The 23820-nt window shown below is 38.9% G+C and overlaps 1 protein-coding gene and 1 long non-coding RNA gene across 5 annotated transcripts in view; one reads left to right on the top strand and one right to left on the bottom strand.

Annotated features, from left to right (window-relative positions):
* The window catches only part of ARNT2 (aryl hydrocarbon receptor nuclear translocator 2), a 267900-nt gene that overhangs the window by 191640 nt on the left and 52440 nt on the right, over window positions 1-23820 (top strand). For all 4 annotated transcript variants that reach the window (XM_078151115.1, XM_078151114.1, XM_078151113.1 and 1 more), the window contains 3 exons: window positions 10236-10312; window positions 17305-17439; window positions 18988-19062. In XM_078151115.1, coding sequence (XP_078007241.1) covers window positions 10236-10312; window positions 17305-17439; window positions 18988-19062 — 287 coding nt within the window. The remainder of the gene's footprint in view (window positions 1-10235; window positions 10313-17304; window positions 17440-18987; window positions 19063-23820) is intronic.
* The window catches only part of LOC110193860 (uncharacterized), a 42146-nt gene that overhangs the window by 7404 nt on the left and 10922 nt on the right, over window positions 1-23820 (bottom strand). The window lies entirely within an intron of this gene.

Genomic DNA, 23820 nt, shown 5'->3' with positions numbered 1-23820 from the left:
AGAGGGGGAATGCAAAGGTTAAAGGGGTTAATGACTTGCCCAAAGTCAGACGGTTGTCAATGTGGAAACCCATACTCAAAACCAGGTCAAGCCTTCTGTCTCTAGGACCAGTGGTCTTACCACTACACTCACTACTTTTCTTCATTGGTTCCAATAGGTTTTGAACTCCATCAGCTGAAAAGTAGTAAGATTAAGCCATCATGGGTACAACATGTTAAATCATAAAGACCCTCGTAGAAAATATTCCAGCAACAACTAACTTGTATTTGTTTTCATGGAACAAGGAGAGGGACTTGGGGAACATTGAACAGTAAAAGAATCTTTTGAATCCACAGCACTTTGCACAGTGCTTGGCACATAGTAGGTGTTTAATAAATGCTTATTGACTGACTGACCTTTTAAAGTCCTGCTTTGATGGTAAATAGATCAGGATGATCAGATCTCTTCTAGAGGCAGGCCAAGGTATAGCCCTAACTTAAGTCAAGGTCTTCTTGTATTATAAGATGAATTCAACTGCTTGCCCAAGTAACAAAAAGTAATATTAATTATTGAGATTCTTGGAAATAAATGTTGTATAAAAAAGACAAAAGCTGGTCATTCTTCCCTCATAAGCCATAGCCCCTTGTTAAATATGCACAGAACTGTAAATATGCTGTAATGTTTCAGTTTCTGTTTGTCTTTTGATGTTGTCCAATCTACTACTTTCCCACTGCTTGACCTTCTGAGTTTTTTTTTAAAGGACTTTATTTCTTTATTTTGGTAAGGCAATAGAGGTTAAGTGACTCGCCTAGGGTCACACAGCTAGTAAGTGTCAACTGTCTGAGATTGGATTTGAACTCAGGTCCTCCTGACTCCAGGGCTAGTGTTCTATCCACTGAGCCACCTCGCTGCCCCTCCTGAGTTCTCTTTCAGTGATATTAAAGAACTAAAGAGCTGGATGTGCCCTTAGAAGTCATGTAGTCCACACTTTTATTTTACAGGTAAGGAAACAGGCTCAGGTAGGTTGAAAATTGCATGAAGTTGCAAAATTCGTTTCTGGCTGAGTTTCTAACTCCCAGTCCTCTGTTCTTTTACCGTGCTGCTTCTCAATGATCAGAGCCCCTTGTTTATTTTTTTTTAAACAGACCATACTTAGCAAAGGAAAAATATTCCCAGCAAGTCCAGATACATGTTAAAAAACACTTTCTAACTTTTCCTCTGTGAAGAAGCAAAAACAAATAGAATTGGTTGTTTTGTGTGTGTACATTTAGAGAGATATGTCTACGTGGTTTATATCAAATGTTTTCAATCTGAGATTCTATCATTAGCAACATTTCACCATCGTTTTGCAATAGTAACCAAGACACATGCTATATGAATCACTGGACAACACAATCCAAGGGAACCAAAAGTGCAGGTAACAAGAGGGTAATGGAAAGTCACATGGTGGGTACAAAGAAGTCTGCAGCATATAATCAGTAATTATTTACACATGGAAATTATAGTAAGGAACATTAGGAAAGACATATGCCTGGAAAAGAAGATCAGTTAGTCAGATGGACTACTCAAGGGGTGCACTGATTGATATTCAAAATATGAGGAAAACCAGTGAAAAGACTTCAGAATGTTGGGTGAGTTCTCTGTCACAAATTTAAAGAAAAATACATGGAGGATAATCATGCATTATAGGTTGGCATGTGATCTCCATCGAGTGGGATGGGGAGAAGTGTACTTAAACCAAGGATCAATCAAAGTAATGTATTCAAAGGGAATAGTTCTGAAAACTACTTTTAAGCACATTCCATTTTTCTGGCACCATTGGGGAATGAGCTGTTCCACATAAGCAAATTTTTCAAATAACTTTGTCAAGAATTTTTTTAAAAACTGTAATCATTTTAAATGGAAATCTTTCAAAAACGTGTTGCATATCCATGGCTTCTTAATTAGAATATGAACTTAATTTAACCTTTTTCTTGTTACAAACATTCATTGTCTTACTGGGCTGTACATATCTATAGCTATATCCATAGAGAGATAGAGAGATAGATAGACAGATCATTTATTAAGTGCCAGGCACTTTGCTAAGTGCTAGCATACAAATACAAAGAAGAAAAATGGTCCCTGTCTTCAAGGAACTTACATTCCACTGGGGAAAGACAACATAGTAAGGACAGCAAGGATAAGGGGGGAGGGAAACTGCAGGAAGCAGCATGGAGGACCAGATCCCAACAAGATGAGCTGGGGAACCTAAAGTTGAAATCTGAGTTTTGGGGGGGAGTGGGGAGAGAGGAAGCATGATGGCTGAAGTTCATGGTGAGGAGATGGTTATTGAGGTGTTTGCACCTATAACAAATGGCCTCAGATTGTTGTGCTTTGTGTATTCATCTGCTTTTTCTGCCACCACTCTTCCTCATTATCAGGCTGTTAACCATCCCTTTTTGCATCTTTTAGTGTGAATACATAGAATGTCCCATTAGCACCTTCCCCCAACCCCTTGCTTTTTAATTTGATATTCTTAATCTATTGTAGATTTGGAAATCAGAAAACCAGGCTTGTTAGAATTTTTTTAAGTGCCTTGACTCAAAGTAAGGGTCTAAAGAACTCTTTTATAAGCAAAAGGCATGGGACAGCTATGTGGCACAATGGATAAAGCACCAGCCCTGGATTCAGGAGGACCTGAGTTCAAATATGGCCTCAGATATATAACACTTACTAGTTGTGTGACCCTGGGCAAGTCACTTAACCTGATTGCCTGGCCCCCCCCCCCCCAAAATGCTTATAAGTAAAAGGCATAAACTTTAATTTATGGACATAGTGGCATCTATTTTAATAGCTTAAAGGGATTTTCTGCTTACCTAATTTTGTGCCTGACAGATGAAATTACTAGATCAATGACATTCAGATAAGTGAGGTTCTTCTGTGCCCTAAATTAGAGCTGACTCACATTAAATAATACGTTACTAAGAAGAGGTTGTCAACCTTCTGTAGCTCCCCAGAGTCATGTCACTTGTTCATACTGTACTTGGGAGTGAGAGTACATTAGAGACTTTAAAAAATCTACAGTGTTTACAATGCTAATGTACTATGGCCCTACAGGGACAATGTTTCCCCCTTATACCTCTTTTAATCTATTATAGATAAGATAGGAAAGTTCCTCCCCCCACAACCCAACCAGAAGGCTTATTTACAAAATAAAAAGAGACAGAAGAGAAAAACAATTATCAAATTATACCTGTGATGGCATGTAATTAAAAAATCCCCAACTTGACCTACTTAAACAAACTATTGAAAGTGAAAAATGGGAAATGGATAAAGGAACAGAAATTGACAGACTATCTTCATTTCCTATGGAAATTTAATCAATGTTGATCAGGATTTGAACTCAGTCTCTCTGATTCTAAGGTTAGAGTTTTTCCCCTACTTTTGTAGTTCATCATCTTCTACTACTGTGCATCCCCACAGTGATTTTTAGTTGATATTGATTAGCTAGCCAGACAATTAACTCAAATAGGCTGCCATTGGAGATCTTTAAGAATAGGCTGAATTACCAGTTGCTGAAGGTATTGGAAAAGGGATTACTGATTATGTACCAACTGAATGCCTCTGAGGATCTTTCTAACTCTCAAGTTCCAAGATAATATTACCAGAAGATTGTAGGAGCAAGCACAACCTAGTCAGAGATCTGTACAAAGAGACTCTTAACTGCATAATGTAAGATGTTTGCCAGGTGCAAAGGCAAGGATGAAGCAGGGTTATTGAACTAAGCTGTTAGCTCAAGAACGGGGAGAACCAAGCCATGAGGAGAAGTATTGGGTGGTGTTCAGATCTCATCAAGAAAAGAAATTAGAGGAGGAAAAGTTCAAGAGGAAAATCAGAGTTTGGCTGTCAGTTCAAGCAGATAATCTGAGACAAACTGGTAAGAAATGATGGAGAATGAGAGCTTGTCTTTAGCCATAGCATTCATCTCTTCATAGTTCAGGATAGTATGCAATTAATCTTACCTCTCTTGCTACTTAAGGGAGCTCTGATATCTGGCCAAACTGTGGCCTTGTAACCAAATGTACAATCATTATTTAGTACCTCATTAATTGTACCTTCATATGTATTAGAGTTTACTTTTTTCTCCTTCAGTATCATCTTTTAGAAGAATTGTGAACCTTAACTTCTCCCATAATCATAATCACAACAATAATGATAACAGCTAACATTTACATAGCACTTACTATGTGCCAGGCACTGTGCTAAGCAGTTTACAATTATTATCTCATTTGTCCCTTCACAGCAAACTGTGAGGTTGGTGCTGTTATAATTTCATTTTACAGATAAAGAAACTGAGGCAAGCAGAGGTTAAGTGAGCTGCCCAGGTGCAAACAGCTATTAGGTTTCTGAAGCTGGATTTGAATGCAGGTCTTCCTGACTCCAGGCCAGGCACTCTATCTACTGTGCCCACCTAGATGCGTCTAATCACATATGGAATATCAGGGCTGAAAAGGGCGTTCATCTAGTCCAGCTTCCTCATTTTTACAAACAAGAAAGCTGAAGCTAAGAGATGGGAAGTCACTCATCCTGGATCATACAATTAGTTCATGGAAGACTCAGTATTTTAGTTTAAATCTAGAGGGGAGTTCTTTAGTATTTTGTGTCCTGGCCCACTTTAGCCATCAGGTAGAGCCTATAGACACTTTCCCGGAACAATAATTTTAAAAGCATACAGTAAAATATATAAGATTACAAAGAAAACCAATTATATTGAACCAAAGATGTAATTTTTCCCATCTGAGTTCATGTACTCTCCCTTAAATCTGTTTATAGATGCCTTGGGGTGCTTATCAACCCCAAGTTAAGAACTTCTGATCTAGAACTCTTTCACCTACCCCTACCTACAGCACCTTCTAATATGAAAATTCTTCTCGTATTTTCCTAAGCTGTGAGGTTTGGGTCAGATATATGTTTATTTGAAATTAAAAAAAAAAAGACTGAAGTAGGCAGCAGATTTATAATATAAACATTACCATCACCCTCCCATTTTCCCTCAACCATTTCTGTAGCATGGAATACCAGAAAAAAGAAAACAATAACATTGCAATTGGAGTTAAAAAGACATAAGTTCAAGTCCTCAGGACTTCATTTAACTAACTGTGTTGATTCTCTAGGATCCTCAGTGTTTATATCTGTAAAATGGGAAATTAATACTAATATTACTTGTTTTGCAGGATTTTTGTAAGGATAGTTCTTTGCAGTCCATAAAGTGCTCCATAAAATGTGAGCTATTATTTAAAATGAAATAATTGAAATAATTGCATTTTTGGGGATCTGAGCAAACAGCAAATGTCTTGATTCTAAATTAAGGACAGTGGGAGATGTGAAGTTTGTTAACTCTCAGTTCTATGATTGAGCATTTCTGAATTACTTCACCTTGAAAGTACTATTCCTGACTCTTTTTTAAACAGTTGGGATATTGGCAATAATGATGGAAAAGGTGGAATTGCTGGTTATAACTGAAACTTGGAAAGATGCCTTTAAGTGCCTTTAAGAACACATAGCTTCCATTGCCACTGCCCTCACTTGAGTAGTTAGAAGGAGTTTGATGGCATATTTTAGGCAAAAATTGGTTATCAACCAATGAAAAAACAAGCACCTACTAATTCCAGACACTGTGCTAGGTCATGGGGAAAGAAAGACAAAAATGAATCAGTCTTTGCTGTGAAAAAAACCTTATCTATGTATTATATATATTACATATATATTATATAGGCAGCCCATATTGAAACAGTTGATCCTCTGAAAGCCTTTTGAAAAACAGAATCAATAGAATTTGGAATAGAAAGGAAAATGAGAGTTGCCATATTCTAACACCTTCATTTTACTGCTGGGGAGGCTGCAGCCAAGAGAGAGTGAGTGATGTGCCTATAATCCCAGATCAAGCAACGGTGAGATGAGAACACAGTTTTCTTGACTCTCCCTCTAGTTCTGTTCTTACCATAACACACTGGTGAGTGAAGTAGCCAGAATACCACAAAAGAATGCTTCCTGTCAATGTTTGGAGCCCCAAGGTAAAATGAATGAATCAGCTACAACAGGTGACCAAGTATCATGGACATTCCAAGACCTTAGTCAGCCAATAAGTTCTTATTAAGTATCTAACATGTGCCACCCATTATGCTAAGTGGTGGGGATACAAAGAAAGGCAAAAGATGGTCCTTGCTCTCAAAGAGTGTAACATGGGATACAACAAATAACTATGTATTAACAAGATACATTCAGGATAAACTGGAATTATCAGCAGAAGGAAGGCATTAGAATTTAAGGGGGATTGGGAAAGGCTTCTTATAGGAAGGATAACTGGATATGATGCTATTGGGCTACAAACAGCATAGGAAGGATGGGAATGAGTAGGTGGAAATAAGTGTAGCATTGAATACGAGGGATAAGCTAAAATAGTCTGTCTCAAAATCTTACCAAATAAACTATGTCCAAAGGGCTATAAAAAGGTACATACCCTTTTGACCTACCACTAGCACTTCTAGGGCTGTATCCCAAAGAGATCAAAAAACTGGGAAAAGGACCCACATGTACAAAAATATTTATAGCAGGCTTTTTTGAATTGGAAAGTGAAGGGATGCCCATCAATTGGGGAATGGCTGTACGAGTTGTGATATATGAATGTAGTTAGTTACTGTTGTGCTATGAGAAATGTTGAGAAGGCAGACTTCAGAAAAAGCTGGAAAGACTTGTATGGACTGATGTTGAGTGAAGTGAGCAGAACCAGGAGAACATTGTGCACAGTAACAGCCATATTGTGCAATGACTAACTTTGATAGACTTAGCCCTTCTCAGCAATACAAGGATCTAAGACATCTCCAAAGGTCTCATGATGGAAAGTGCTATCCACATTCAAAGAAAGAACTATGGAGTTTGAATGCAGATCTAAGCATACTATTTTCCATTTTTTTCTTCTGTTTTGTTGTGTATTCTCTTTCTTACAGTTCCTCTTACTGGTTCTAATTCTTCCTTACAACATGACTAATGTGCTAATATGTTTAATAGGAATGTAAAAAAAATCATACCAAATAGTGAAAGAATTATACAAATCTTATACTTCAGTAATAAAAAATGTTATTATAGGACTGTGCTATAGAGCTGCCCAGAGTATTGATACTAGGCCAGAAATGTTAAACAAGGTTAAGGAAGCTGGGAAATTAGACCAAGCAATTAATTAAGGAACTACAATGTGCAACACACAGGGATATGATGACAAAAGTATACAAACACAAGTAAATACAATATGGCTTTAGGAAGGAGGGCACTAGCAGCTGGGGAAATCAAATTATAAAGACTTCTTAAATTTACATAGCACTTTCAAGTTCATAAAGGCCTTTCCTCATGTGAAGCAGTAGCTTCACAGATAGTAATCTGAAATAGGTAATGCAAATATTATTGTGTCCATTTTAGAGATGAGGACAGTGAAACCTCAAGTGTCTAGTATCATGCCCATAGTCACAAAGCTAGTAAGTGTTAAAGGTAGGATTGAAACCAAGTCTCTTGTCCCACACCTTTTTTCCACTGAAAGAGATCTTCATAATCTACACATAGATATGAGTATATTAGAAAAAGACCTCATTGGGATTCTATGTGTGGTTGTGTGGTGAGGATTGTAGATAAGACAAGCTATCACTTCCTAGAGCAAGTAGGTCTAGAATCCAAAAAAATAAAGAAAAAGAAAGAAAGAAAGGAATGTGCTTGACTTAGGCCTAAGTATAGGCATATACAACAGATATTTGTTGGTGAACCACCACCACAACATATGAACATATGCAGCTTCAATGTTTAAGGATGCCATAGCTGTCTTCTGATATTCAAAGACTATTGTGTGAAAGACAGGGTAGTTTTGTTCTATGTTGCTCCAAGGAATGTAACTCAGATGAGTGGGAAGAAGAGGGAAATAGATTTTAGTTCAATATGATAAAAATGTTTAAACCATTAGTATGTCCAACAGTGGAAGGAAAGGGCTGCCTTTTGAATGATGGGATGCCTTATCACCAGATGTGTTCAAACAGAAGAGGGATCTGATAGGAAAAATTTTGCACTTCGTGGGAGGTTGGACTCTGTTACTCCTTTGAGGAGAATTCTATAATTCTAGTTACTAGAATTCTAATTCTATAATAACTAACATTTTATAGTAATTTATAGTTTACAATGTACTTTCTTCAAGTCGATGAGAATTTATTGTTAACACAACAACAAGAGTGGGATCATGGGTAGAAAAAAAAGCAACACAATAAACCAATGAATACGAAGTCAAGGGACCTTAACTCATATCCCAGCTACTCAGTGTGCATGACATTGGACAAGTCATTTCCCTTGTCTGCATCTCAGCACTCTCATTTGTAGAATGAGGGGTCTGGACCAGATGACTTCTAAGGGCTCTTTCTGCTTTAAAGTCTTGATACCCTGAACCCTATGAAGTGGGCAGTACAATATTGTTAAACTCATTTTATAGATGAGGAAACTGAGGCTCAGGAAGGATGTTACTCAAGTCCAAGGCCATGTAGCTGATAAGTACCAAAGATGAGAACCCAAGTGTCCCAACTGTCTGCCTAGTGTTCTTTCCACCATACTACAGAATTAATTTTATTGAACATTCTGGTGGGAAAGGAATCTATCAGTGAGTAATTCAAGCTTAAGAAAGGAAAATATAACAAAAAAATACAGGAGGCACAAGTAAAACTTACTTTCAAAACAAAAACAGACATTAAGAAAAAATAGAAGGGGATTGTTTGAAAAAAAGAAAAAGCTTGTAGACTGTTTAAAAAACACCTCTTTGCAAACCCATGATAACTATTTACCAAAGACCAAAAAGAATAGGCTTTGAGAGAAGGAAAAAAACATCATGCTTTTTGGAGAGAAACATGGAACTCATTTTACAGATTGTGAAATAACTTGTCCAATGTCACACAAGTTGAGTAGCTGGCCCAATAGAAACCTATTCTGTGTAGTATCGCTGAGATATTGCCCACTACCCATCAGTATTCTTATCCATCTTTTAATTTTGAACTTTCCCCATACCTAATGCTGTGTTTTGTATATAATAGGGGTTTAATAGTTACTGGATGGAATAATTAAGTTCTTTAAATGATAAATATGGACATTGCTATAAACATTTTAAGGTTTACTAAGGTTTACAATACTTTCTTCACAACACTCTTGTGTTATGTTAACACCATTATTCTCAAAATGATGTAGTAGTAGAAATTGTACTGGAGTCAGAGGACCTAGGTTTTGAGTTCTGGCTCTGCCATTTTGTAAAGTTGGGTAAGTCGTTTCCTGTCATTGGGTTCTAATTCCTTCATCTGTAATCTGAAAGAGTTGGACTAGATTATCTCCAAAGTTCCTTCTAGCTCTTAATCTTATGAACCCCATTTTGAGAGCAGGAGAAACTGATTTGCCTAAGGTTACATAGCTAGAAACTATCAGAACAAACCTAGACTTGAATCCAGGCTTTGTGACTCCGAGTTTAGTGCTCTTTCCATACCCCTATGACTGCCTCTCCAGCCCCTTCATCCTGTTTCCTTGGCCTTGTCTCTACCTACCTAGCCTCAGCTGCTAGTCTTCCCTCCAGGCTCCTATACCTGCTCCTCAGGGGCGCAGCATGGACATAAAAGTTCTTTAAGCAGGTAACATATGTATGTGGAAAATGGGGAATTTATTTATTTAAGCTTTTGAAAGCTTCTGTCAAGATTCCACACCAAACATTTTTATTTAATGGAATCATCATAGAATCAGATAGAATGTTTTTCCTGGACAGGAAACTGGTGGTTAGAAACAGGAAACAAAGGGTAAGAAATGACTGAGTATTTCTTCATATGGAGAAGTGTAAACAGTAGGCTCCCCCAGTTCATGTGGCAGCCAGGCTTACTTAACACTTTTATAAATGAGCTGGAGGAGTCTCCATGCATAATCCAAAAAGTGCAGTGAATGATAGCTTCAGATGCCTCTTCACAATGCATGTTATTCAAGCTGTTAATAAACAGCAATGATGACTGATGATGATGAGTTTTGTTTTGTGTAATTTCCTTTGCTTTGACCACAGATAAAGGTTCTGGCAAGCAGTGTAATGACTAAGAGGGGCTAATTCACAGACCAGATAATTAACCCTTGGATAATTGAGATTATATTTGTAATTGAGTAAATCAGACCACTTTTCCTATTATTGATCTCACACACAATGGTGATGGTGGTGGTATTCCTCATTTCAGGAATGACTATACCTGAAGAAGATGCTGATGTGGGACAAGGCAGTAAATATTGCCTTGTGGCGATTGGGAGACTTCAGGTAAGACCAATTCCTATCTTTATATTTTATTCCATCTTCCACTATGATGCATCAATGTTTGAGATTTCTAGTAAGTTTGTTATCATCTTTGTAGACAGTATAAAGGGCTTCTGGGTAGAAAGAATTTCATTTATATGGCTATCAACATAAGATCAGTCTATATAAGTCGCCCCCATCCAAGAACCAAAATGTTTGGTGCCATCTGGTCCAGTAGATTAGTAATCACAAATCCATGCCTTCTTTTGTCAGTACACAAGCTCCCTTGGAACCTTGACCTATTCGGCTGACTCTTCTATTTCTTGTATCCCCATGTGTGAGACAGAGATGTTTTACTTTATATGGGCTTAGTCATCATTTGCATCTAGATCAGAAATAATAAAGTATCTACACAGAATGTGAATTGTGATTAAAATGGATTTTGTTTGATCATGTACCTTCTGCTTTATTCAGGCTGGCCTCAACCCACCTGTAAAACACAAGGTACTCATTGTTCATACCTGTGCCTTTATTCTCATGTTGGCATAATAACTGACATGAATATAGTGCTTTAAAGTTATAAGGTACCACAGGTATTAATATCCTAATTTTACAGATGAGAAAACAGAGACTCTGGGAGTTTAAGGGATTTGCCCAGGAACATAGAGCTCATAAGTATCACAGGAGGATTTGAATATCGGTTGTCCTGACTCCAGATTTAGTACCCTATTGACCATGCCATGCTCTCTGTCATTGCCTTCACCTGGAACGTCTTCCTCTCACAACTTTACCTACCAAAATTCTACCTGTCCATCAAGGCTCAGGTTAAATCTTACATCCCTCGTGAAGTCATCCCTGATGTCTTCAACCCTCACTCATCTCTAAACTGCTGTAGCTTGTGATCCATATCCAAATCAAGACAATAACTGTTGTGTGTATGTTAGATGTAAGACATTATGCTAGGTGTACTGGGTAACAATTTTCCATTTGCTGTTGCCCTGACTGAGACCCTCCTTACCTATCATCTGGTCTATCATAGTAGAGATCCTTAGAATGTAATCTCCTTGGGGGAGGGATGGTTTCCCTATTGTCTTTGCATCCCTAGAACCTAGTAGCCTAGCATATACAAATTACTCAATAAATGTGCTTTGATTGATCCTTGGAACCTATCATGTGTGCTGTTGCCAGATGAATAATCCTAAAGTAAAATTAAACTTTTTTTGAGGCAATCAGGGTTAAGTAACTTGCCCAGGGTCACACAGCCAGTAAGGGTCCAGTGTCTGAGGTCATATCTGAACTCAGGTCCTTCTGACTCCAAGGCTGGTGCTCTATCTACTGTGCCATCTATCTGCCTCTAAAGTAAATTTCTGATCATTTCAATACCCTTTCTACTACAGAAACTTCTGTGGCTCCACATTGTCTATAGAATAAATTTCAAACTCCTTCAGGTATCATTTAGGGACCTCCATAAGGCCTTAAACCAAACTACTCACCATGCCCCAACTACTCATCATACTCTTCCTCATGTGGATGGCTTTGTTTACATGCACATTTGTCTTTTGCATGGAATTCCTTTCTTCTACCTATTGCTGTTGACTTCAACTTATCATTGAATACCCAGCCTTCTATGAAGCCATCTTTGTTCATTCCCACCCTCCAAGCTGAAAGTAATTCTCTTTATCCTCTGTGCTTCCCACAGTGCTTTGTTTATTCTCCTAGAGTGCTTAGCATGGTCTGCTTTTTAGTATAGTTGTTAGACGGTAAGCTCTTTGAAGGCAGGGGCTGTGATCTTCTCTATGTCTGTGATTTGGCCAGCTTCACATAGTTCATAAGTGTCAGAGGAGAATTTGAACCTAGGTCTTGTGAATAGTGTATATTCAATAAATATTTGTTGAGCTAAATTGAGCCTAGTTAGGGTATATAAGACAGATATTTGAAAGGTTAAATAATAACAAAGGATTTAAGTAACAGTTAAAGGCAACTGAAGACAGTAAATGCTTAGTGGCCAAGAGGATTAACCAGATGCTAATTTCTATAGGAATTCAAAGAACTGAGAGATCGCTATAATTAACACTTAATGATACATTACCTCATCTCTCAGCATGGTGCTGTTTAGAGCAGACAAGTCATAAATGTGTAAAGGTTGATTTACTCATCTGCCCTCTAAGTGTTTGAGGGAAAGGATGTATGTGACCCTGGATGAGTCAATTAGCTTCTTTTGGCCTATTGCCTAGTCTCTAAAATGAAGAAACTAGAAGAAACTAGACTAGATGGTCTCTAAGGTTCCTTGCATCACCAAATCTTATTCTTTGTAATATGACCCATTTCTTCTTTAGTGATATTATATGTTAGAGAAGATGGGCAGATTTCTTTTCTCAAATTGTGAGTGAAGGATACATTTTAGGGGGCCTGAGCTCTCTTTCATAGCCTAGATGCATATCCTCCTTCAGAATTTTTGAATAAAGTTTCTCTTCTTTTCAGACTACTATGAGACTAAGTGACTCTTCCCCCAGTTTCCATCTCCTTTGCACCACAAAGCTGTCTGAGTCAAAGTAGCCAGAAAATCTGTGGCACAAACAGGTTGTTCCATTTAACTGTGCATTCTTAGCAAAGCCACAGGAGCGCACATTTAACTGTGCATTCTTGGGAAACTCTGCATTTCTTAGGAAAGCTCTGTAGGAGGTCATATTGATTGTGGCATAGAGTAGCATCAGAGGCCAGACAAATTGAAGGTCAGAGAAGTTCAGGTGCTCAGGTTATAAACTATACTTTCCTTGCCAAAAGAAGTTTGCCCTAGGTGAACTGTTCTAAGGCCCTATACCTGGTCCTCTTGTTTCTCAAAATAATTTATAAAACTCTGCAGAAAGAGGAAGAGGTACAGACTGAAGATCAAGGATTTCTTCAAAAACTACATACACATTCTAAACCTAGGTCAGTTATGTGGCTGTCCCTTCATTCACTCCAACAAAAGTTGAATTTTTAATTCAAATAAAACAAAGGAACATGTCACATACAATATTGGCATGCATACATATTAACTGCATGGCAAGTCATGTTGCCAGATTCTTGGAATATCCAAACTAATCCCTAGTTGAAAGTCAGGTAATATTTACCATCCAGAAGTAGGTATGGTATTGGGAGAACTTGGATCCTGAGGGTGAGTGCATTATTAGAGTGATGCTACAGTGTACATTTATTTTTATAGTGCCAAAGGAGAGCATGTCCTTGGGGGCTATGTGAGTTCAAATCCTGACTGTGGCTAGTCTTTTCTTTATGGAAGTATATACTTTGAGAGGTGGGAGCAAGGAAGTCAGAACACCAGTGACCTTAGCATGTGAAGATACATCCTTGAAGTGACAAGAATACTATAGGTTTAAGACTTGGAGGACAAAGCAGAGTACCAAGAGTGTTTTTAAACATATGAGATAATGCATAGGGATGTAGAGGATACCTGCGTGGGGGGGGGGGAGAGAAAGAGAGAGAGACAGAGACACAGAGAAAGACAGAGACAGAGAGAGAGAAGCGGAAGTAGAGCAACAGATGGCACAGTGGATAGAGTGCTGGACCTAGAGTCAGGAAGACTTATCTTCCTGAGTTCAGTTCTGGCCTCACACACTTACTAGCTGAGTGACTGTAGGCAAACCACTTAACCCCGTTTGCCTCATTTCCTCATCTGTAAAATGAGCTGGAGAAAGAAATGGCAAACCATTCTAGGATCCTTGCCAAGATAACCCCAAATGGGGTCACAGAGAGTTGGACATGATTGAAAAACAACTGAACAAAAACAACAAGGTGGAAGAAGACATTTTAAAAATCTTTTGTCCCATCTTGTGATTCCGTTAGTGTAAGACCTCCCTCCTTAAAATCAGCAAGTGTTCTGCATCTAGTTTTAGAAAGCTGGTTGGGCCACTGAAAGATTAAGTGAATTATTTGCTCAGGGTCACATAGCTAGCATAGTTAAAGGCAAAACTTGAACTCAGGTCAACCTGAATCCAAGGTCAGCTCTATCCACTATACTATGCAGGTTTTCAGGGGATGGCTAATAAAATGAAATAAATTTATGTAGTGTGTAGTGGCATGAAAGTCACTCCTTTGAAAACATTTTCTGTCTGTCAATTCCCTCTTCTCTCATTTTCTACATTCTATTAATAGCCTACACACTGTCATTGTGATTTTGCCTTCTACCACAGCTCTTACTTAAAGATGGTATCCTCTCCATCTTTGCCAATGATACAAATGAAGAACCACCCATTGTTAGGTAGGCCACAGAGAAGGGACTAGAAATAGAAATTCTCTTTCTTTGACTCTTAGGTTAGTCCATATACTCCCAGCCTGGCAGGTCTTCAGAGCCCAGCTTCCTATCATGGTATTTGGAGCCTTCCTTTTCATAGACCGTGGCCCTAGTGGGAAGGTCAAAGACTAAAGTTCTGAGGGATATTACTTTCCATGCTCTATCTTTCACGTCCCTTGCAAGCTCAGCATCCCCTGTGTGAAAGGAGCTATGTGAAAAGGCTTGGTCACTTCTCCAGCTGTGACTTCTACCCTTTTTCCTTTTCATCTCTCCCCGCTCTCTGTACGGAGGGAGACATCAGCACAAACTGCCTGCAGAGATTGTGGGAAGGGTGGAGGAAGCTATCCAGTCCCAGCCTGATAGCAGAAAGAGGCTCAAACACAGCTCATCATGGGAGGCTTTGGATATGGCCCTGGCTCCTTTATCTCTGGGGAAGTCAGGAGCATTCTTGTGCTTCATTAGCTGCAGATGGGTTGCACCTGCTGGCACCCTGCTAGGAGGGCAGTATTCACAGCAGCAAGGCTGGGAACAGTAGATAGACAGTCCCATTCCCTGGGTCTTTGACTTAGGACCACAACTGTCTGAGTTTGGAACTCAATGTGAAGAGAGTGCCCATGATTCAAATATACAAAACCCAGAAACTGGTGTGTGTTGTTTCTATCTTTGTGTCCTAGAACAGGGCATAGCACTTGGTAGAAATTTAATAAATGATTGTTAAGTTGACTGAATGATGAAATTGTGGTTACACTTCCCTGAATCTAAAACTTTTCCTTTATTTTCTCCATTCCCCTCTTTGCCTTATTTTCCCCAGATGAATTATTTGCCTTCTGCTGTTTCTCAAGGAAGCCTCACCTTCTATTCCCTCTCCCCTAACCTCCTGATCAACCACATGATTCTCACATTCAAGAGCTATTTGTATATTATTATAGACCGCCAACATTGTTGTTACCTCTCATTTGGTATCTATACCACATCTTTCTATTACTATCTCCAAATCTTTATTGTTATTATATATCTGTTAACATTGCTCAAATCCCTTCACCTATGTGCATATATGTATTGACCGTATAGTAGGCAAGATTAGGGCAGATTTTGGGGAGAGGACAAGAAATAGGGCTCCTTGTCCTTAAAACTCTAAGCAATGGGGTTCTTGATTCCTTACACCATCATGATTATTCCCATGGAGACAACTGAATTCTAGATTGTCCCATATGAGACAGGAGATCCAGCTCTGCTCTTATGTATAGTTAAAGGGAAAAGTTTAAATTCTTGGGGAATAAACTGTTGTAATTTCTTTACAGTCATGTATTTGTTACCAGAGGGCTAGTAATAATAACAATAATAATAACTAGAAATAACATAATGCTTTAAGATTTCCAAAGTGCCTTTCAACTATTTTATCCTCATAACAATTCCATTTTACAGATGAGGAAACTGAGGCAGACAGGTTACGTGACTTGCCCAAAGACACACAGCTAGTATCTGAGGCCAGATTTGAACTCATTGCTATCATTTATCTGTCAACTTCCCTCACATCCATCCATCATCTCCTATTGCCATGAACCAATTTCTAGCCCTCATTACCTCTTTAACCTGGATTATTGTAATAATCTCCTAAGTGGCCTTCCACTCTTGTCTCATTTTTCTTCAATGCATATTTCACACCACTTCCAAAGTAGTCTTCTTAAAACTAGCCAGATTCTTCTGTTCCCCTGAGAAAAAGAAAAAAGAAAAAGAAAAACACTGTGCCTCTGGCTCACTCACCTCTACCATTACCTACCATTACCTACCATGTTTAAAGTTCATGACCTCATGCCACCTTTTCAACCTTATCTCAAATGACTCCCAGTCATGATTCTAGCCAAAGTAGACTACTCGCCATTCCTTAATCTTGCCCTGTTTTCAGTTGCTTACCTTCTTCCATTCTTTTATTTCTGCCATCCTGTAGGGCGTGAATGCACAGCTAAGTGCAGTGGATAGAGCACTGGGCCTGGAGTCAAGAAGACTCTTTTTCTTGAATTCAAATGTGGCCTCAGGCACTTACTAGATGTGTGACCCTGGGCCAGTCACTTAACCCTGCCTGCCTCAGTTTCTTCATCTGTAAAATGAGCTGGAGATAGAAATGACAAACTGCTCCAGTGTCTTCAACCAAATAATATCAACAAATATGACTGGAATAGATTTTACCCTTCCCTTATCACTCACTCTACCTCTGCCTTTCTCTTCAAGGCCTGAACTTGGGTGACCATCTCCACCAAGAAGCCTTCTTTAACTCCCCTCCCCTACCTCTTAACCTGAAAGTGATCATTCCCTTCTTGAAATGGTCACATTACTTTCTTTGGAATTCTGTGATATATTGTAAAGTACCTAGATTTGACTCCTGGCTTTAATATTGTCTAGCTTTGTGACTTTGTATAGGCAAGTTGTCTAAACTGAATGAGCCTTAGTTTCCTCATCTGTAAAATGGGTATAAAAATCCTTTTATTTGTGCATTCTCTCTATATTGTTATTAAGCTGAGCCACCTTTCCCCAAAACATCTTTAATTTACAAAATTTCTTTTCTTATAGATCCAGCACTGTTGTGCCTAGACCAATGATTCATGACATCTGTGAATCAAGATAAACCATATTTCAACATTTGCTTGTTAACAGAAGTATATTGACATTTTTTTTTCATTTTTCCCCTTGAAATTTGAATGTTCTCTGCTGATTCTAACTTTCTCAGGTAACCAGTTCTCCTGTGTGCATGGACATGAATGGGATGTCTGTCCCTGCCGAGTTCTTGTCCCGACACAACTCTGAAGGAATCATCACATTTGTGGATCCAAGATGCATCAGTGTTATTGGCTACCAACCACAGGTCAGTAGGTGATGTAGTACTCATGATTCTTGGCTAGGACTATGTAGAAAATCCATCTTCCCTAATGGACAATAAAAAGTGTTTATTCTTTGCTGGTGACAATATCAACACAGTGTTGGGAAGCAAGCCTCCTTAAACAATATGCCCATCCTAGGTAAAGTATTTTGCTAGGTGCACCTTGACGTCTTAAGCAACTCCAGATTAAAACCTCTCTCAAACCATGGAATGACATTATACATAATAGAATCTTATCATCTGTAATACCAAGAACACCTATATTTGTAGCAGCTATGAATTCCTTGCTTGTAACCACATTACTCATATGGATCTTTTATTGCTATAGCTTTTTCAGCTAAAATGTTGGCTCAAAACTTCTGAATATCCAAAGGGAATTTATCTTGTCTTTTGGATAAAGTTGATGGGCAAGTTGTTTTATTTCCCATGTACTATAACATTATATTGGTGGGCAGCTAGGTGGTTCAGTAGATAGAGCACTGGCCCTGGAGTCAGGAGGATCTGAGTTCAAATCCAGCCTCAGATGCATAGTAGTTGTATGACCCTGGGCAAGTCACTTAACCCTGTGTTCCTCATCTGTAAAATGAGATAGAGAAGGAAATGACAAATCACTCCAGTATCTTTGCCAAGAAAACTCCAAATGGTCATGAAGAGTTGGACGGGACTGAAGCTACTCAACAACAAATAACATTGTATTAGCAGAATGCTGTCTTAAAAGCCATGAGAATAATCCATTTGTGCAACCACATTGGCCACAAAAGATGCATATTTTCAGGTTGGGGAGGTTTATATCCAGCTACTATTTTCCCAATTTTGTCAGTGTAGACTCAAGCTTAGCTGCATTCTGTAGATTTGATCAGGGAGTAAATAGAGTGGTTTGATTGTTTTGGGTTCACCAAGTAATAATGTCTCCCTGTGCCTCCACTTGAATTCAGTGGTTTGATTTTATATTGGTGGATTTCTGTACACAAGTATTCATCTATTATGTTAGATATTTTCTTTCAGGATCATGCTTGCTCTTTTGAGTAAACTATCAAATAATGGAACTAGGTAGTAAATGTTCTCTTAACTACAAAATTGTTTCATGTAGAATAACGTTTTTTCATCCCTAAGAGAACTACAGTTTCCACATTTAAACAATTACAGTTTTCATAAGCAACACATCCTGTCTTCACTGGGTCATTTTACTTGCTTTTAATGTTTATTGGAAACATGTTTATTATATTCTGTTCCTCCAAAGCAAACAGAAGGTAAAAATTCATCTTCCTAGAAAACAGTTCTTTGGGCTATTAATGTATTGCCATATACAGGCACTGATCTTGCTGTCAAATATGTCTGAAACATAGTATTGTTAACAGGAAGTTTAATACAGACACCAGGAGAAGATTCTTAGCTGTAATTTTAAAGAGCATCTAAGGGGGACTAGTAGGCATGGAAAAAGACGGGACAAACAGCATTTCCTTATTAACAAAGAAATGAAATGTGAACAGTGGAAGTTGAAATTGTGTACTGAGGCTTTTCTTTTATGTCTAGGATCTTCTGGGAAAGGACATTTTGGAATTCTGCCATCCTGAAGATCAGAGCCATCTAAGGGAAAGTTTTCAGCAGGTACTATCCTAAAAATGAGTCCATAACTAGTGCATAAATCTGAATACTTTTCCATATGGCCAACAAGATGAGTTTGGGTGTATAGTAATGCGTGTGTCCATGTCTAGTACATAAATAACTGTCCCCTAATTAAGCTTGTACTAAGAATAGAGAAAATTTGACTCCATTTAAAATTTATGAAAGTATATATAACGGAGATGTGTTGGTAAATGTTTAACAACTGGCTGTCTCGGAGGGAACAAGTGCGTGTGACATACTTTTAAGTTTAATCTGCATTAGTAACATTTTCTTCATCACTTTCTTAAGTCTAGACAATTATCAAAAATTAATTTAGGCCCTGATTTATAGTGTTTGCTAATTTCCAGGGTGTAAATGTTCCCACTGAAAATTTAACAATCAGCTCTCATGAACCAGTTCCAGCTGGCTCTAGCACACCTTTGAATTATATGATATGTTTATAACCAAAGAATTGGGAGGGACCTCAGAAATTATCTAGTCAAATCTTCTTACTTTACTTCTCTGTGCACATGTTGTCCTCAAGTAGAATGTAAGGTCTCCAAGGGCAGGTTCTGTTTTCCTTTTGGGGGACTTTGCACAGTGCCTTTTATGAAGTGGTGCTTAGTAAATCTCTGTTGGATTGGATTGGATTGGGTTGAATGGATTGGAATTTTAATCAGAAGGAAAACCTGGCTTGGAGTATATATTCTGAATGCTTCGACTGTTTGTTACAGATCTGTGCATCTAAAGCTATGCTGTACCTCACAGCCTCCCAATATAAAGTACTTCTGCAACAGTTAACGTTTTCAAGAAAATTTCTGCCTACACCTGGAGGTGCTTCCCACACTTAAAACACAGCAATGATCCATATATATGAATGCCTATAAGGGAAGGCCAAATCTAGAGTTCCTTAGTCCCCATAGGGACCTTTGCCTTTTGTTCTCCAGATTAGAAGACCTAGAGAAAGTTGACATAGATAAACTACTTCTCATACGTAGTTCATAATAGGATTACAGAATTTAGAGGTGCTCTAGTTTACCTTCCCCCCACCTCCATCCTATTTTTCAGACTAGGAAACTGATGCCCAGAGAAGTGAAGTGACAAAAGCTAGGTCTTCTGAAGCCGAATTTTTTCTTTTTCTTAAGTATTATTGATATCCCTTGATTTTACATGGACTTCATTCCCAAATGTACTCCATATATTTCCTACCCAGTAAACCATCTTTTGTGACAAACAATGAAAGAGGAAAAGTAAAGTTCAGGGAAACTAATCAATGCATCACACAAGTTTGACAGTATGTCCAGTGTTTCACATCTCCTGTCTCTGCAAAGATGGGAAGAAGGTGCAGTTTTTCATCTTTCCTGGGGCCAAATTCACTAACCTTTCTACTATGCAAAAATAAATGTCTTTTGAAAATGTACAAATATTTGTAGGTGCCTTCTAAAAGTTTCAGGAGTTCACAAGGTAAAGGGATCCCAGGAATACCTACCCTGAGTCAAAAGACCAGGGCCACTGCTTCGCCCCTGCAGCCACCTATCTATATGAACTTGAGCTCAGCTTCCTCATCTGTAATGTAACCTATACGAGCTTTGGGAATCCTTATCCCAAACTCCCCTCACACTAACAAATCAGGTTCTCAGAGAGGTAATAGCAGGCAATACCTCTCCCTCAGAGTTCTTCAGGTTCCCCTTAGGGGTTGAAGATATATTGCTAATGCTTTTGGCTGGAGCCCCCATTGCAATGTGCTGTTACCAATATTAATTGCCGGGTCCCTTCAGTATCATCTAATCAGTGACTATCTCATTATCACCATATCTCAGTGTCCCCAGTACCTCTTCCAGTGATATTTAAGTAATTAACTTTCAATGTCAATTCAATTAAGCATTAATTTCCACAAGCGGTTATTTATAGTGAGAACAGAACTTTAAATATATACCCACCCACTCCTAACTGGGAGCATGGTCTCCCTTAAACCACCTCAGTTCCTGAGGAGATTGGGCTCTAGCTTAAAGCATCTGTCCTCAACAACTTCATTTCTGAATGTGGCTTAGCTGAGGCATAAGCACTTCTCATGGTTGCCTTCAATCCAACACTAAACTGAATCTAGTAGGTCACCCCTTCCTAGGATTAGCTGTCCAGCTTGGACTCTAGTTCCTGGACTCCTGGTGCTTTCCCAGCCTTTCAAAGCTTATAGGGTCATAGTCTTCTCTGTTCCGGCTCCAATACTCCTTCTAAGAATAAGAATAGACAGATTCAACAGGGACAGAAGCAACAGCAGGGTCGTGAGCTCATGGCTTCATGTTAGTTGATCTTTGTGGGAAGAATAAGCCACTGGTACTCTCGCCACCTGGAGGCGCATACAGCAATAATTGCTTCCTTGCTTGAATGTAACCAGGAAAAGAAAGAGCAGTTTGGCCAATTAGTTTCTTTTTGATGTGCTCTTAGTCCCAGTCCAGCAGCCAGCCCAAAGGCCCTTCTTCACAACATGGTAAGTGGACAAGAAGCAGTTACAGAATACTTGTTTATGCTCCAAAGTCCACGTGAGGGATTGCATCAAGCAGAGGTTGCAGCACATGCTCATAAGGGCTGGTTTCTCATTGACCAGCCCCTGTTACTGTAAAATGAAGGAGCTGGACATTAAGATCCCTTCCAATCTGAAAGTTAGATGTGTACTTCTTGGGCCTTGTTCATTGGTAGAGCCTGTTCTTAATAGCCATAAGCAGAAGAGGTACCATCACTGAGCAGGGGGCATGAAGGTTTGGAGAAAGCTGTGCCAGTAGTGGACAGTGTTGGTCTTGGAGTCAGGAAGGCCTAGGTTCAAATCTTGCCTCAGACATTACTAGCTATATGACCCTGTCAAGTCACTTAACTCCTGACTGCCTCAGTTTCCTTAGCTATAAGATGGAGATAATAGCACCTACATCACAGGGTTGGTATAAGGATCAAATTATATAATATTTGTAAGTGCTTAGCACAGTGCCTGGCACAAAGTAGGCACTTTATCAATTCTGGTTTCCTTCCTTCCTAGCTGAGTTAGAACATGGCCCACATTTTCTCATAGAGATAGAGTTATAAAAAGGGTCATTGCCTGTCCATCCTGGAAAGAGTAATGAAGTGGAAATCAGGGGACCCAATTCTAGCCTTAGTTCTGCCACTAACTCAGTGGGTCTGTCACTTTATTTCTCTAGGCCTTGGTTTGCTCCTCTATAACATCAGTCAATTGAGTGTGATCATTTCCAATGTCTTCCAGCTCTAAAATCTCTGGTTATAGTACATGGAGTAAATGGGATTTGAAAACTGTTCTAATCATCATTTATGGCATGGTTTCCATGGGGGAAATGAATTTTGAGTTCCAAACAGCTCAGTTGGAAATTTGAAACAACCCAGTGGTAAATGAGGACTGCCTAAGTTAGTTTTTAACTCAAATGCTTCACAGACTATCATTTAACTTCTGTTAATGAGCTTTTTCATTTTCATGAGGTTTTTTTTTACATTTTCATGAGTTCTTCCAAAAGTTTGTTTATACTTCCATCATGATGTTCTATCCTGTGACTATGACAGAGCTGTTCTTATCTTTAAAGACTTCAAGGAAAAAAAAATTTTTTAAATTAACTTTCCAATAGTGTTGGGAGACTTAAGCTGCGTGTGAAAAGCAGTGAGTTTGGGCTTAAGGGAACTGCTTTTGGAACCTGGAGATGCCTTGGAAGTGATGGGCGCTGTTAACATTCTCAGACTGCTAATTTGGAGAGTTGTTGGCAGGAGTAGGGCTGAATAGAAATGTCTGGTGTGTTTCATCATGCTTAAATATAGGGCAGCACAACCATAGACTAAGATTTTTGGAAATTCTTATTCTTCTTATGTATGGCTCATTCTTCTTCACCCTGAAAGGAGCGACCATTCTCCCTCCCCTAACAAATCGTATGTAAGGCAAGGAAGTACAAGGCACATTGAGGGGGGGTTGGAAATGGGGCCACTTAGGTCCTGGGTCCCATCCCTATTTTTTGAGGGAACTTTCTTTTCTTTTTTTTTAAACATTTAAATGTATTTATTTCAATGAACAAAGCAGCTGCATAATAGCTTTCTCAAGTCAATTCCTCTAAGTCCCAGTAACTGAAGCCTGGGTGGGCTCCTGGGGCCACTGCAGCTGTTGTGGCCACAATCTGTCCTCTACTCTGCCTTTTGGCTCAGGCCTACAGGAAGTTTTGTGGACTGGTGGTATGAATTACCAACATCAACCTAAGGGCAGGGAGAGTTGTTAGAAACGTTTGACTGAGGTCTAACTGGCTTCAGGATGCTTCCTTAACTTCTTGACTGTGGAAGGGGAACTTTCTTTCCACTCCCCTCTCTCATGGAAGCCATGCCTTTTCATCACCATGTGGACTATATCTTCTCTCTATACTTTTCTTTCTCATTTTCTTTCCTCTTTTTCCTCCTTCCTCTTCCCCTTTTCAATATCTACCCAGTTTCCCTCTGGTGGCTCTTTCTTTTTTTCCCCTATCCTCTTTTTCTCATTCGTGTCTTTCTCTCTCTCCCTAATATCTCTGTTCTCCTTTATCTTTCCTTCCCTTTCTTTTTCCCTTTACTACATTTATTTACTCTCCCTTTTTCTCTCTCAATTTCTTGCCTTCCTTCCTTTTTCTTTCTCCCTCTCCTTTTTATATTTTTCTTCTCTATTTTCTACCCAGTTCTTCTTTATGTCCCGTGCCTTCACCTTATTTTCCACTCTCTTCTTTTCCCCCTTTATTTCCTCGTCTTTTTCTT

The sequence above is a fragment of the Phascolarctos cinereus genome, unplaced genomic scaffold (genome assembly GCF_003287225.1).
Source record: "Phascolarctos cinereus isolate Bilbo 61053 unplaced genomic scaffold, phaCin_HiC Scaffold_3;HRSCAF=262, whole genome shotgun sequence".
NCBI lineage: Eukaryota > Metazoa > Chordata > Mammalia > Diprotodontia > Phascolarctidae > Phascolarctos > Phascolarctos cinereus.
Note: the sequence above shows the minus strand (reverse complement) of the source record. Positions and strands in the feature narration are given on the sequence as shown.